The 16,862-nt window shown below is 40.4% G+C and overlaps 1 protein-coding gene across 6 annotated transcripts in view; it reads left to right on the forward strand.

The window, feature by feature from the left end:
- Positions 1–16,862, forward strand: part of PALM2AKAP2 (PALM2 and AKAP2 fusion) — a 234,630-nt gene that overhangs the window by 42,887 nt on the left and 174,881 nt on the right. For all 6 annotated transcript variants that reach the window (XM_015849807.2, XM_015849808.2, XM_015849809.2 and 3 more), the window contains exon 3: positions 11,138–11,268. In XM_015849807.2, the coding sequence (XP_015705293.1) occupies positions 11,138–11,268 (131 nt within the window). The remainder of the gene's footprint in view (positions 1–11,137; positions 11,269–16,862) is intronic.

The following is a 16,862-nucleotide window of genomic DNA, read 5'->3' on the forward strand; positions in this document are numbered from 1 at the left end:
CACATATTGTCTCTGGTGTCATCAGAAATATGACTGAATTTCTGTGGGGTAGCAGGAATTGCCATTTCATTCAGGTGGCCCTGGGCCACAGACAAGGGAGAATTTCTTCTTACCAGCATAGGCTGATGCAGCAGGGTAGCCTTTCTAGCGCCTTCATGATGCTTGCTTGCTTTCTTTTTTGCTGCAGAGCTCTTCCTTTATCATATTAACTGTTTGCAAGCTAACTGAATTAAGCTTTTCATGAAATCCTTTAAGCAGAACCCTTTGGGAAGCCAGTTCCAGCAACTGCTCTTCTTCATCTGATTTCTTGTGATAAAGCTGCGACTAAACTGCATTTTATCATCCTCCTCAGGGAAAAGCCAACCCCTCATGGTGGTGGAGTGGGGTCAGCTGGAGCTGGCTCCAGTCCTACTGTGATGGTTACCACTTGTCACAGTTCAGGCACTCTGCATGGATTTCTTGACTAATACATGTGGAAATTAACTAAATCCCCATATTAGTTAGTTCACAGCCTGGAGCAAAAGTGGTAAACACACAGGAAGCAAAGGGTAGATCAGGGCACAGACTTTTATACAATAGCTTCCTCAGCTAAAAGAGTGGTTAGGCTTAAAGTCTGCAGTCCTGGGTGTGAGGATGAGCATTGAGCTGTGATAGGAAGTCCTCAGCCCCTCCATTCAGTCTCTTCACTTGTCATCTGAGGAGAAACGTATGGCCATCAGTGAGGTGGTCTTGGTGACAGCTGCCCAAAAAGCTGCCTATGTCACCTCACTGGAATTCTAGGATTCATCCTTAACTGCTGCAAGGGAGCACAGGTCCCTTGTGTCCCAGCACAAAAGGGAGCACCTCCCTGCAAGCTGTAGGGAGGACAGCTACCCCAAAGCTTTTTTTAAGAAAGGAAGAGAAAGAGGCACTGGCCAGAGTTATTTCCCATTCTTCATGGAGACTTATCAAGTAAAGCTGCATTATCTTCTTGTACTTTGTTCAGTGCAGTGGTTGCTTATTGGAAACAGCAGAGTGCTGGCCAAACTAGTGCTTGGCCTGCCAAGCATTTGAGAAGCTTTTTGTTCTCCCCATCTCCCCAGGTCTCTCCCTTGCCTCACTCAGGTTGCTCTGAGTTTGGCTCCATGTCTGCTGGTAATGTTGCCTCCAGACCAATCTCAGCCTAAAGTAAGGACATCCATCTTCCTTCAGAAATGCTAGGTAAAGCATGGTTCATTTCCTGAATTGTGTGAATTGCAGCTAATACAGAGCAAGACACAAATTCAGGTCAATAAGACCAGGGTTGCCTGGAATGCCCCTTATTATTTACTTAAAATGCTGTCAGGGTGTTAATGTCATTGTAGAGTGCAAAGACTTTGCATTAGTGTTCATTAAAATCAGCTGTGGAGAAGCCTTTGAAAATAATATCTGGGTTAATCCTGTGTCTGCAGTATCTGGGTTGATCCTGCAAAGTCTAACACATTTAGTTCACCCTAAGATATTTGTACCTGAATTCAATGGATTTGGTTTATTTTTGAATGCTACCAGAGCAATTTTCTCTTAAAATACACTGTGTGAAATAGCATGTTTGGTTACCTAATAAAGGATCTGAAAGCTGCAGGGGTTCTGTTAATTTCTGGCAATTTTGTTCGCATAGGAAAAATACCTAATAGAAATGATTTATTGCAAATGTTTATTCCAGATTGCCTACAGTGTTCAATTTGCTGATGCCAATTAGTTCTCTGGCAAGATGACTTCCTCTACTGCACATTAATTCATTTTCCCCTGTTACATACCCAACTTAAAATAAGTGAACTACAGCCACTTCCCTCTTGTCCTAGGCAGAACAGCCCAGCAAGCAGCAGAGGCAGCAGTTGTCCACCTTAAACCTGGACAAGGATTTTGGAAACACATTTTGTGGAGACTTCAGAGAACTAGGCTGGTGGTTAGTGGATGATGACATCAGGGCAAAAATGTTATTCCAAAATTAATAGCTCACGTGAATTTCTGAGCTATTAAAATGTGTAAACCTGACGTGGGAGACAGCCTAGTGCAGTGCAGACTCTACAGACAGAATTTCCTCACTTGACTGAGTTTCTAGAAATTAGGCATTTTTATAGGCACAGCATCCACATGGTGCTCCTGGGCCTTCTGGGTCCTCTGTTGAATGCCGGAGGTGTGTTTGTCTAAGTTACAATTAAATGCCTCACTGAGCAAGCCGTGGATAATGGGGGGAAAGAGATGCTTTACACCCCACTTTTTTGAGACTCTAACAAGAGGTGATTCACAAAATCCACCTTTTTCAGAACACTTTCCAAGTCTATGGAAACTGGAAGTGTTAACAGCTTTGTAATAAACAAAACAAAACAAACAAAAAGAAAGGAAAAAGGGCATCCTATGCAAAGTTAGTATCTGTCAACGTGATGTAGTTGAGCAGCTCAGGTGAAAAAGCCAAAACTTGGTTTTGGCTGATGAGTTTCACTGAAAATACAACCCGTGAGAACCAACAGCTTATAAGTTCAGCTAGGCAAAAGTGGAATGGACCAGTTCTTATGAAGCTGTTCACTATTTCAAATAGACACCAAGAGAGAACGGGTTCTTCCAAGATGTGACTACCTCTGTCATTAGATGAACAGAATTTGACTGTAACTGTGTGCTATGGCTCTGTTTGGTGGCAGCTGCTAATAAAATAAACAGCACAAAACCTCCTAATTGAATGAAAAATGATTTCTCTATTGCAACCTTTCTGTTACAACGAACCCATTTACCACAGTTACTTTATTTCTGGAGTGGTATGAGGTTAACAGCTATTTTGCAAAGTATGCAGTTCTTGAACACTTAATCTGTAACATAATTATACCTTTACTTTGAGGGAGGAGGAATCTTTTTGTGTTATAGATACTTTATTAAGATATTGTTTTAAGCTGAAACTACCTTATCTAATAATGAATTATAATTTATTTCAAAATTGTATTGTTAGCCACATTTTTTTCTAGTCTAAAAATAACTGCAGTCAGAGAATATAGATAGATCTTTCAATCCATATATACATGAATATACAAATAAATGAAACAGTGTAGAAAAGTGAAGATAGTTTCTGCAAATGGGAGAGCTTCTCTATTCCTTTATCATGAGTTCTTCTATGAATTTCAAGTAAATAAACCCTTAAACTGAATACTAGGTCAACCAAGCACAAAAAATAATGTTTGGTGGTGCCATCAATAGACTGTTCTTTACAGTGCAATATCCTCCAGACCCTTTTCTTACCGACAGCTGAGCACTCTTTTTGGTATGCAATGTGCTATGGTAGTCTTGGGCTGACCCTCTTTATTTAACAGGCTGGAGCCCACCATACCTCTGTGAGGCTGGAAGTTTCTGCCACTTCCATTTTCCAACCATGTTTCTGGAGCATAGAGAGACTGAGAACTAATTCAGAGAGAAATTTCCATTTCCAGAGCATACGAGATCCTTGTTCAGCCCCTTCTGTGCATCAGCGTCTTTGTGCTGGCACCATCCTTTCCCTGGAGAGCTCACTTCCCACAAGAATTCAAGCTGAGAAGAGAGACATTCTGACTCTGCTTGTCTCTTTTATCATCCAGAAAAGAAATCCAGATTTGTTAGCCAAAAAAGGAAGGAGGAATAGGACTGTGTAGCCTATGGAGCTGGGACATTTTCTATTTCTGAATTGCTCACAGGGAATTAAGCTGCAGGATATTCTTGCAGAGAATTAGTTTGTGGAAAGAAGGGTTTTCAAAAATCCCTGTTTTCTTCTCAATAAATCAGAAAAAAGCAACATTTTTATCCTAGGGGGAAAAAAAAAAAAAAAAAAAATCTTTTAACCATAACAGAACAGCTTCTCCAGACAAATTGCAGAAGTTGCCAAGAGTAAAACAGTGAAAGTGGTAGTGCTTGTGCTCACTTTTCTTCTTGCTTGTATGTCACTGCCACACCGATGAATATGTGGTATTTTTGCCAGTATATCCCTCTAAGAACACATTTATTTGGGAAAAATTAATGATTGGTTGAGGTGTTCTTCAAAGTGGGGAAGAGTTATTCTGTGATGGCCACAGATCCAGATATTCTGGATGTATCCCCATACGGTCACCACATTAGCACTCAAGTTTCCACCAGGAGCAGTGTCCTTAGAGCAGGTCACAGCCACGCCAGCAGTTTTCGTTTCAGCCATACTGTATCAAAGTAGCTTGAGGATGTTTACAACTTGCTTCTGTGCCAGCTTTTCCTAATGGAAAATCAGTTCCTAATGGACTGATAGGCACTCAAGAATGAATTCACATGACCCAAATTCGGCTTTTGAAAACAACAAATATAAGAACTCTTAAGATGAGAGAAAACAATAAAGGAGCCCTAAAAAAACAGCTTTTCCCTTTCTCTCTTTTGACTGATAGTGTATGTTGGAAGGAATGGTAAACTGAAGCCAAGGACAGTTTGAATGGGGAGAGGTAACCATTCTTTCAGAAGATAGTAGTAAAATGATAGTAGCAGTGTGTGACAAAGTGGCGAAGACTGTTTTGGGAAAAGATGATTGCCAGTTTTCAAATTCTCAGTTTATGAACCATTCCAAAATAAGATAATTTGATTTGTTGTTTATTTTTTTCTTGTTTCCTTTTTTTATATTTTATTTTCTCTCAAAACCATTCTTTGTTTCCTTTGAAAACACTGAATGAGTATTTATAGAGAAAACCAAAGCATACCTAATTTTCTGACATTAGGAAGTAAAAATGTGATCAAAATCTTTTCAAGTGTATGTTTACAAAAGAAGTTCATACTCAATTTCCATGCAACAGTACTATGTCCAGTGTCCTTGATCTAGCTTAAGACAGCTTCTTACTCTGGCTCCAAAATTCCCTGGGAAATAAGGAAATTCTCACAGAGTGGTGCAGTGATTTATGTGTGAGAGTACCCTGGAGGTCTCCATGTACCCTCACCAATGGGATCAGGTTGCTCCCATCCCATTGCATTTGGACTCTTGCCCAGGATGGAGATCTCATGACCTCCCTGGGCCACCCATTTCCAGGTCAAGCCACCACCCTGGGACTGCATGTGCCCTCATTTTGATATCACTGCAGCAGAATGAGTCTTCACGCTGTGCCTACAGGGGAATAGTTCAGCTCACTCATGCCTGAGAGAAATGTGGAATAATTGGGCAGAGCTATCATTATCATCCTACCTTGAGGAAGTCTGAAAACTTAAGCAGATTTCCCAAAGACATCGAAAAATAAATCCCAGCTGTACAGCTTAGGTATCACTGTGATTATTTTCACTTGTTATTACAAGATGAGTTTCTAAGTAGCCTATACATATGAAAAATATGTATATGTAGAAAAGAACTCATGTTCAACCTATGTTTCACCTTACCTTTGTTTTTGTCTCAACATCATCTGAAGTATTTAATGAATACTAAAAAATTTTGCATGTATCACTCCATGCCTATGATGGTAACCCATACAGCCTTGGGCTCAGTAGCTGATGAGTGATATGAGCAGAAGAGAAACAAACTTTTTATGTTCTCTCATGCAATCGCAACATCTCTTGCTACGGTGGGTTTCCCTTCAGCTGAAGAAGCTTGGTTTTTATTTCTTCATCTTTGTATGGAACCAACTGTCTGCTTGGTTTACATAGTTAAATAAAATATGTGACCTGAGCAATTTAAAAGCAAAACACACAAAATATTTACACTGGTGATCTTGCTAATGGATGGGAAGCTTACACTGGGAACGTAAAACAATTGGCTCCTTTTCTTTCCAAGGAGTGCCTAATTGGACTTCAATCTGTACATCTTCATTTTCTGTTCCTGAGAGTTTTTAAACAGACAGAGTGTTAGACCTCCATGAATGCACCCATCCCTCTATGAGATGTGCCTATGAGATGTGCCTTCCTGTGCCACAGCAGGTGTGGTCCCCATACCCTAACAGTGACACTGGTTGAGCTCCAGCCCATTCCAGTGAGCACAAGCCAGCCAAGGCATCTTACACATTTTCCACCCACTCCTGCAGCCATGTTGTTCTGCTCAAAGCCCTCCTGCCCACAGTGCTGCTTCAAGAAAGAGAAACAAATAAAGACTCTGGAGGGCTGTCAAATGCACTAGCAGCGGCAAATAACTGAAGACAGATTATCTCCTCAGTGTCTTCCAGCTACAGTGATTCCAGGTAGTGGTTATCGTAGTCATGGCAATCACACATTTTCAATCATCAAACACCATGCTCCAGGCACAACTTTCCTGCAGATTACTGTGCCTCTTACCAGAGCAGAAGCAGGGGGTGAGCTGTGGACATTACAGTGGCAAAACACCTTCTGAATGCACATTAACTGACTGCTGGAAAACATCTGTGACTCTTGGTCTGAATACGTGTTTCTCAAAAATATTTGTTGAGACATCAATTGCCCAAAATATTTCAAAGAAATTTTTGGTCAGTAAAATCTTGAACTCTGCAAAGAATATGCAATCTGTTTATGGATACAGTATTTCTTATTGAGCTGGCTAAGCTCCACCAACTGGCTCTTTTTTGTTGAATTATACCTATCCTAGCTGTGACATTTTGGCTGAGTCAAGACCATGATCAAGCTGACAAACTTTTCAACATGACTTCATTCCCTAACCTCGGCATCATACGACTGTATTATGCAGACATGTTCCTTGGGTCATAATAAGCACGTTAGATGATGGGAAAGGCAACAGAATGTTTAGCAGCTAAGTAAAATTCAGTTTCCCAGTGAGCTGGAATCTGCCTCATGTTCTGCTCCAGTCACAACATGTAAGGATGCAACCACCTCATAGCAAAGCTGAAGACCATATCTCATCTCTACATTGCAAACAGATTCTCTTTTGCAGAAACACCATGTATGGAAAGTCTTAATAGGTCTGGACATCATTACAGCTACTAGAAAGTGAAAAAAAGCCAGCATCACTCAGAAATACAGTTTGGGGTGCTTTTTTTTTTTTTAAATTTGGGACAAATACCTCACTCTCATGCTGCCAGATGGAGTGGGAGGTTTGTTGTATTGTCTTTCACTAGACAATGAGATGCACACAGATTTGAAAATATGAGGAAACAGACCCCTGTTTTATTTTATTAGAGCAGAAAAACTGAATCCGTGAAAGGGAGAAATCACTTCATTCCCAGCACTGTATTGTTAATGCTTAGTGATCTTCAAACATCAAAACCCAAACATTTTTGGCAGCGTTTCAATTTGGCAAAGATTTCAGTAATATTTTCTTTGATGTAGCACTACTGATTTCAGTAGAATTACACCAGGGACCATTATTGCCCCTGTTCTGCAGCACAGAAAGTACATCGTACTTTCAGTCCATCGTCCAAATCCAACTGTCTTAAGATTAGGCACATTTTACTGGAGGAGGATATCTTTGGTCAACTTTTGACCTTTGCTTCTTTTTGAGATTATCAGCTTCCTTGGAAACATACTGAGCTGCCACAGGAGCGCCTCACTTCAGCAAGAACTTATCCCAAGGAGAGGCAGTAGTGATTGCTCCTATAGCCATTTGTAAATAAGCAAAATAAAAAGGAGAGAGAGAAGAAAAAGACCTCAATATGTAGCAGCACAGCATCAACTGTCTTTACATTATCATAGAGAGTCAAATGGAAAATCTGGCAAATGCCTCTGGGCATCAGGTGAATACATTGCATTCAAGTTTGAATAGAAATGTGTTTTTCTTTATGAACAATGTTTATCAAAGGAGATCCAAAATCAGCAAGACTGATGGGTTGAATTAATCACCAGCTGGGGCAATCCACAGGTGGCTCTTTGCGTCCTTTGGTGGTATATCAGTGAATGGAAGTGAGAATAAAAGGATTTACTTGTTATAATAAACTGTCTCCCAGTAGTTTTATGCAATATTAAAGTAAAATGCAACATTGACAGTAAAGACATTTTTTTTTTTCAGTGCAGCAATTCTACTGTGTTCATTGAAGGGGTTATGCTTTATTTCCTTGACAGTGTTAAATGTAAACAACTTAAAGCCCTTGGGTTTTACTGTCCTGAAGTATGAAACTGGAATTTATAGCACATAAGGGAGCTGAGCCCTGCATCTGTGGCTGTCACTGTGTCTCCTTGTATTCCAACATTGGCAACAGCTTCTTTCTGTTCCCTCCAACTTCTATTCACTTATTTCTGTCCACACCACAATTTATTCACATAACTGTGATCTGTTTACTTTTTTTCTTATAGTACAGTAAGGAAAATTTGCTCTGCTTTCCTCTGCTTTCAACATAAACACAGAGCTGCTGGGTATCTCTGCCATCTCCCTGTGTGCAGAGAAACCAAACCACCTGAGAGCTGCGGTGACCTAGTGCAGTGCAATCCCAGTGCCCTTTCCACTTCAGTGGCAGAGAGCCTTTTTAATGGCATGATTTAATTTCTGCTGAAGGATTTAGCCCTGAAGAAATTGTACTCTCTCGGTAAAAGAAGGAATAGTTGTAACAAACTGTACATAGTGTAGCTGATTACTGTACCAGTGAAATGTTGCTTTCTAATAGTAGAGCATATTCACATTCCATTATTAGAATGAGCTGTACAAATGCCTGTATATTTGCAGTGGCATAACTGCCCGCTCTTGCAGTGCTCTGCCCTTTCAGCAATGTCTAACTATACAGCATAACACTGGTGCGTAGAGAAGTTCCAAGATGCAGTAGAGAGTTAAGGCACATATCAGGTAATGTCGGAAGAGCAACACTGAAATACTAGCATGTGACTGCTTTAATTAGGGACTATTACTAAAGTATAACACTGCTAATACAGTGTTGTTAACTGGAGGTAGCTCAGATGGCTAGTTGACTTCAGTCTCCATTCTCACACTAGTGCTCCCTGTTTAGCAAATCTAGGGAACATCTCTTTTTTCTGGGGTAAATTTTGCAAGAGCTTTAAAATACATATAATCCAGATTCATAGCTGTGAAGGACAGATGGCATTGAAACATCTTTTGGTTCCAACCATATCCGGCTCTGTCCTGCATCTGGCAAACCAGCTTCAGTGCTGACTGCCTCACAGGACTGTTTGGTACACAAGAGCTGTGTCAAAGCATCCCCCACAGTTGTACCACCAACTCCCTCTTCTGCCCTGTTTGCTCTTTTTCTCTTCAGATATGTCAAAGTCTTCCTTCCAGGTTTCTCATTAAAATGGCCTGGAAAATGTTTGATACATGCCACAACATATTTCTGCATCTGCATGCAAAAGATGCACGCAGCAACACATTTCTCCATGCTGCATTCCATTTTAAAGAAAAGACATACCATTTCTAAGGAGTGATCAGCTTTCATACTGGTATGAACTGAATGTACTGCAGAAGGTACTCCTCTGGGCTGTGGCGCAAAGACCTCTTAAATGCAAAAGTTTTTAAATGCATAGCACCCAAAAGATGTGAAGTCATGACTTGCAAATCCCTCTTTGACTATTGCACTCTGAATTTCTGCTTGTCTGGAGGTCCTCCACAGAGAGGACAATTCAGCAGTGCCATTGGGTTGGAGGAGATGATGAGCTCCTCTGTGTCAGCAGTTTTGTGGCTTCAAGCAAAAGGCCCACCAGGATATCTTACTACCAGCCCACAAGAGATGCTTGGAATCGCTAGTAGGTGATAGTGACAGCAAAAGGACTAATGAAATGCAGAAGTTGTGGCTGAAGGTAAATGCCCTTAATGTGTTATGAACACCTCAGAGGCCACAGCAACTATGAGTAAAACTGAGACTTATCCACTTGTCTTTTGTTTTGCTCTTTGTCTGCTACCTTATTAAAATGTAATTGCTTGATGTCAAATAGGCTATACAGAGACAAGAATAGCTTAGATACTATGCATAGATACTATGTCTATATATATACTGGAGAACTAACAAAGCTCAGTCTCTCATGTCAAAAAGCTTTCTATTTTGGGCTGGGTTTGAAACCTACTTTTGGTGGTGAGTGCATTCTCTTTGTACATAGTTTGCAAAAATCAGATTATTCCACCTACAAATACCTCATTGAAAAGGCTGACAGCGTACATTCAATCAGACTATAAAATTTGATTTCTCTGAACCAATGATTTGCTTTTTAGACTTCTCCGGATAGGATTCACAATCTCACATGCCTCCTGAGCAAGCATTTCCAACCACTTTGGAAATTCAGAATCAAGGCTCCCCTCTTTGGCCAAGGAAAGAGTTAGTTTGTCATTTCTCTGGCTGACCAGTGTTTCTACCTCTCCATTCCCCTCTTGCCAAGTCCCAATGCCCAGCATGGCTTTGAGCTGTTGTTTTTCTTTCAGCAAGTGAGCCCTATGAGGCCATGTCCTGTCAGCATCCCCTGGGATGGATTTGGCTAACACATGCAGGCTGATGGGCTGCTGAAAGGATTGCTTGGCAGCAGTGCATCTCCCTGGGGGTGAGCTACAGCTCTGTCACACAGTGGCTAGGAGAGGTTGTTGCCATGTTTTTGGTCTAGAAAAACACTGCAAAACACCCCAGCACCCCAGAATTCTTTCCCAGGGCATAAGTTATCACTATTTTCTGTAGCAGTGCTGCATCCTTGTATACCCACCTCTCCTGACAGACTTCTATTTGTTTGTTTAAATCAGTTTTGGGCTGAAGGATAATGTGTGTGCTTTTCTGAATATACACATTTATATGTTGTGTATCTGTATGCATGTCAGTAAATATACAGAGAGCTGCCATATAAACAAATAGAAAAAAATTGATTAATTTAGTACTGGAGTGATTTTATCCTTGATGAAATGCACTACACTTAGAACATACCACTCTTACTTATTTTTCAGTTTTCCTAAGCTCTAAGTTGTTTATGAGTTTAGCCCTTCCGATATGTGTTTTACCATTTGTGAGAGATCTGAGCTTTTATTCGAAGACTTAAGTCCTTGCAGAACTGGCTTATTTGGGTGAATTAAACTCCTGTCTCTATTAGGAGCAAAAAATAATTTCAAATTAAGGAATTGATGGTAAGCACAATGTATACTGTAAAACCAGTTCTCTTAAATTTGCATAAGCATCTAGCAGACTCCCCAAACTACACCGCTTAAAGCAATTGTTTGTAATTCAATGGGAGTGATCTAAAATTCAGATGCAGAGGTATCTACTTCTCAGTCTTAAGGTAGTTTTTTTTTCCTGTCCATTACTAATGTTTTTGTTTTCCTTCCTGATAGTCAAAAGCTCTTCGGGAAAAATGGCTGCTGCAGGGAATTCCTGCTGGCTCTGCAGAAGAAGAAGAAGCCAGAAGGAAGCAGTCAGAAGAGGATGAGCTGAAGGTGAAAAAGCTGGAAGAAAATATACACAGGTAGAGACAGTTTCCCTTTGTTTTGCACAAAAATAGTCACTTCAATTAAGGTTAAAAATATTTCTAACTCATGCCTCCATCCCCATCCCTGGTTGCAGCTAACAGCATCTTGCTACGGAGGCTGTAAGAGACAGGCAGACATACAGCCCAAAATGCATTCTCCCAGACTTCCATTGTTGGCAAACTAGAGTTGAAGCAGTATGTGTGTTGAATGGACTCAGACTGATTTTTAACATAAGGGAGCTAAAAAAGGGGCTGAGTTCCCCCTTCAGATGAAGTTGTATGACTCAGTTAACACTTGCGAGATTCTCCATTGCTTTACACCTCCTACAGCCAAAAGGAACTTCAAAGAGTGGAGGTACTCTTCTGCACTCACTTTTCTTTCGTGCAAATAGCTTTTCAAAATGTAATAGCAGATGCCATCATCAGATCAAACATCTACAACTTTCCTAAGCAAGTCCTGGGTTTTAGAATTTCTGCCTTTTATCAGTTCACCATTGCATTCTAAATTAATGTTTGTTCTCTTTTAGTATGTGTGTGTGTGTTTCCCTCTGTTTTACTCCAAACAATGGATGGTAAAGCTCTTAAGGAAAATGGTCTTATTCCTCACAAAACAGATTTGAGGACTGCTTCTTCTACTTGTTAGGCTGTGTGAATTTAGAGGGTTTTTTCAGCTAACAGAATACTGGTAGAAAGTTGGTCAGATCTGTCATCGCATATTCTACAAATACACCAGCTGAAACATGTATGAGAGAAAAGAAAATATGACCAGAAGTCCACGGGTTGAAGCATTAGACTGGAATCATAGAATCATAGAATCAATCAGATTGGTAAAGACCTTAAAATGATCTTCAAGCCCAGACATAACTTTACCATACTACCCTAACAACCCTCTGCTAAATCATATCCCTAAGCAGATCTGGTCAATTTTGTTTGCTTATGCCAGGTTTCTTGAGAAATTTCTTGGAGAAATTCCTGCAGATGTTTCTCTAGGGATATACATGAGTAGATCCACACTAAGTTCATATGACACTGTGGAAGTAATGGATTAACACGACTGTGAGAGTTGACTCATATTACTAGTCTCTCTCCTGTTATTAATACTAATTTAAACTGACCGTGTGTGTCATTCTTTTATATCTGTGGCAACATAAGGCAAGAGAGATTTTTTTAAGTTTCATGCTCTGCCTGATCTTTACTACACAATTTAATGAAGTAGGTGGGGAGAATACATGGGCTGAAGTTTAAAAGTAAATAGTATAGTACATATTTCATCTAGTGGTGAATGCTTCAGAGTGCTAGGTGCCCTGACCTCATCCAATGAAACATTTCAGCATAAACTTAATTTCAGCTATATGAATGCCACCACTGAAGGCAATGAAACTTGTGCGATTGCAAGCTTTACATCATTAATTGAAATAATAGAAAGTGAGTCAAGCAAAACTCTTGTCCCTGTGGTTTGTGATTTTATACTCTTTAACTGCAACTATGAAATAAAATTATTAAGTATTCGGAAGTAATAGAGCTTTCTTCAGACGTGGCCACAAATGACAGGTGAGCATGTTTTTTCATTTTTTTGAAAGGACATTTGTTTGACAGCCTTGCTAGCAAGCTGGAAATCCATGGCATCTTTCCAAGGGAACTCCAAAGAGAGTAAAATCTATTTTGATTTTGATAACACAGTACTACACCTGAACTTTAGGGATGAACTTTAGGAACCTTGGAGGGCTGAAGCAGAATGAACTCATTCTAGAAGCATTTGCTTGCTTCTTGCCAATTTAGGATTAGTCTCTTCTAGAAAACGTGAAGTTTTTGCACTCACTCTAAGAGCAGTGTGAAGCTTTCTCACTGAAACCAAAGTCCATCCTCTCCTGGTAACCAGCAACCATGCCCTGCTTTAGGAAGGGGGAACTTGCAGCCACCCCCCTCCTCTGGCAGAAGAGCATCCTGTCAGACAGCACAATTTCACCTGCTTATGCTGAAGTGCTAAGGAAGCTACCTTTCTCACATCTGAGTTTGCTACATGAACATCAGTGGCACAAGAGAAATATCAGTCTTTATATGATAAGTCATAAGCAGTAGGTCTGCCAAGTTGAGTGAGTTGCAATACCTAGAGTAGAAAACTGAATGAGATGGTTTTTGAGACCTGAGTAACATCCAGCAGTGAGAACACAGACCCATACAGGATTGAGTTATCTGGAAGAACCAAATCACTCTACCATAGGTCAGCAGTAGAACTGGCTATGGATTTGTATATGGTCTTGAAGGCCTTGAACACACCAGGGATGCTTCCGTTCAGTATTGCTTTTTCTGGCTCCTTTTATGTGACTTGCATATTAAAAAAAAAAAAAAAATCTTCTGTTGGTTGTACATGTGCTTTTAATGTTTAGTCTTAAGCTAATGTAGCCAGATCTTCTCCATTTAGTAGCTGTTTAATTTTAACTGGGGCAGCAAAAATGCATGAATGTACAGACTACTGTTTGTTTATTAGACTTCCCTGTTATCATTACATGAAAAAGCACGTACTTCTGCTTGGAGCCTGCAAGGATATGCACATATGAGTAAACTTACACAAGTGTAATGATTTAACGAGATTCCTCATCTGTGAAAGTGTTTGGAAGAAGAATGTCTCCATTATTTAGCATTTCTTTGTAACAAGTGACAGAAAAAAATGCCAGCACCATAAAAACAGAAATAAAGCAGAATAGCCCACAGTAAAGCGCTTGATACAAATAATGAAATGATATTATGCAGTTATGCTGATAATCACCTACCAGTGTATACAGAAGTGCAAGATGAAGGTGCAAGTTCAAAAGTAAAAGATTAAGATGTAGTCACAGGAACCTCCATCAGTGGAATGCAGACAATCATCCTTTGATAGTTATGATTAGCTCTTGATCTTTAGAATCTTGAAGCATTTAGACAGCAGGAGCAGTATTTGCATCCTTGCATCTAAGAATTCAAAGTGAGAATAGAAGAATAAATAGAGTTGTAGCAAGTTTCATGCTTATCCAACCTGAGGCATCATGCTGCCTCAAGAATGTTGATATACTATCTTTCTTTCTTTCTTCCTTCTTTTCTTTTTTTTTTTTTTTTTCTTTTTTTTTTTTTTTTTTTTTTTTTCCTTTTTTATTTTCTTTTTTCTTTTTTTGAATTTTTTAATTTTCTTTCCAAGTGGTATGGCTAGTGGACTTAACAGGAAAACTAGATTCTTAACATTAACTGAGTCTTAAATGGAAGGTAAGGGGAAAGGCATCACTGCAGCACCAAGTGCATAAAACCTGGCCTCAAGATAGGTGGTACTGTTATACAAATGGCAGATCAGAGCTGGACATATACTTGAAATATCTGCTGGCATAAACTGTCCTGAGTCACAGAGGAGTTTTGAAAGTAATTTAGGTTCCCATGCTCTCACAAAGAACCTGGGTCAGCACTAAAGGAAGGCAGAGTGTCCTGTGTTTCTTTCCAATTGTATCACAGTGTGAAAATTATCATCTGCTTTCTGCAGTTGCATTAAATAAATGCTACCAAAAGAGCAACAAGTGAACAAGAACCACTTTCCCTTCCTTTTGTCACAGAATCACACAAATAGGGATTGAAAGGGACCTCTGGAGGTCCCAGTCCAACCCCCTGCCAAAGCTACCCTACAGTACCCTACAGTAGGTCACACAGTACCCAAAGTACCCTATAGTAGGTCATGCAGAAAAGTGCCCAGACATGTCCTGAATATCTCCAGAGAAGGAGACTCCACAACCTCTCTGGGCAGCCTGTTCCAGTGCTGTGTACCCTCACAATTTATAAGTTCTTCCTCATAGAATCATAAAATCACAGAATCACTCAGGTTGGAAAAGACTCTAAAGATCATCATGTCCAACTCCAGCCTAATCATACTACCCTAACTCTAACAACCCTCCACTAAAACAGGGCCCTGAGTGCCACATCCAAACAGTTTTTTCAGCCATGGATATAAAACCCATTTTTTAGGATAGCAGTAACATAAATGCCCAGTGAACTTACACAGATACATTCTCAATGGTGTGTTGTAGGTGAAACAGGCACTGGAATGTATTGCATACCTCCCATGGCTATTTTTACTGCGTGACAGTCTGTTATTTGCAGCAGTGAATGGAAAGTTGGCATTCAACATCTGGGTATTAACAGGCAGCATTCATAGAGCAGAGCAGCCCACCCACAGCCTGCTGTTCCCCCACAGCATTTGAAAGGCTTCTAAAACTGTTTTGTTTTACTAGATTACATTATAGTATGTGCTGGAGGCCCGTGTTTACTACAAAAGGTGCAGAGTTTTCATTGCTCTAAAACTTTGGTCTACTACATCAACATGAAATGCTCTGTAAGGACATATCTCCTCACTTAACATCTGGTACCAGTTTAAGGCACCAGGAATGGGCCTGTCATGCTCCTGGAAAAAAGAAACTCACAGAGCTAAACCATCAGTAAAACAGCATATTGCACATGCAGCTCCTAACATTTGAGAACACCCTATGGGTTGGTGGAATGTTTCACCCACTTCATGCTGGTGGTAAGCCATGCCTGTGCCAGCTCCAGGAGAAGGGTTCTGTTCAGTGATCCTTTGAGAAGGAGAAGCCCTCTATAGGGCTACTACATTCCAGCATAGCAGAGGAAGGTCTGTGCTTTGGTCCTTTGGTTGCAAGATCTTTCTTGGGACAAACTTCTCATCTCTCTTGAGAAAAGCGCAAGGCTCTCTGATGCTCTGTTACTAGAGCTGTGACTGATGCACTGTCTTCTAGACATAAATCCAAATCAGGGTAGATGCATATCCAAATGGGAGCAAATCTTATCAAAACTGGCAGAATTATTTTTTTCCTTACTTTAGTATGCTGGAATCTTTCTTGGTAAATGCTCGAATGTATTAACTGAGAGGCTGGGCTAGACTCTGGGAAGAAAAATCTTTATTTGAGATGAAAGGTTTTATTATTGTTGTTGTTGTTGTTGTTGTTGTTATTATTATTATTATTTTCTTAACGTACTTATTAGAATCACAGAATGGTTTGGGTTTGAAGGAACCTTTAAGATCACCTAGTTCCAGCCCACCTTCTTCAGGCAGAGACACTCCTCACCAGACCAGGCTGACTCAAAGTCCAATCCAGCCTGGGCCTGAACACCTCAAAGGAGGGAGCATCCACAGCCTCCATGGGCAGCCTGTTATTCTTTGTTACTGACAGACTATGAGTGTACCATAGAACCATAGCTTTAACTCACATCTACTTTGAAATCCTTTCTCATTCCAGAGTCCAGCACAAAACAGGCATAGGGTTCAGCTGGGCTTATAATCACTGCTGCAGCCTTGCCAGTTTATCTCCTCCTGGTATCCATTCCTTCATTTCTTTCTGAGGGCAGGGCTTCTTTCCTGTTTTCTTCCTGGGATGAAAGGGAAGCATACCCCAGCATGGGAACTGTGGCTATAATGATGTATCTCTTGAGACTGATACTGATAGACTTTCTGTGGCAGAGAGAAAGACAGACATGAGGGCACACCTTCAAAAGAGAGACCTTCAAAAGAGGGATAATCTGATGTCAGAACCAGCTGCTCAGACCTTCCTGAGAGCTGGAGG

Source organism: Coturnix japonica, chromosome Z, assembly GCF_001577835.2.
Source record: "Coturnix japonica isolate 7356 chromosome Z, Coturnix japonica 2.1, whole genome shotgun sequence".
In the NCBI taxonomy this organism is placed as follows: domain Eukaryota; kingdom Metazoa; phylum Chordata; class Aves; order Galliformes; family Phasianidae; genus Coturnix; species Coturnix japonica.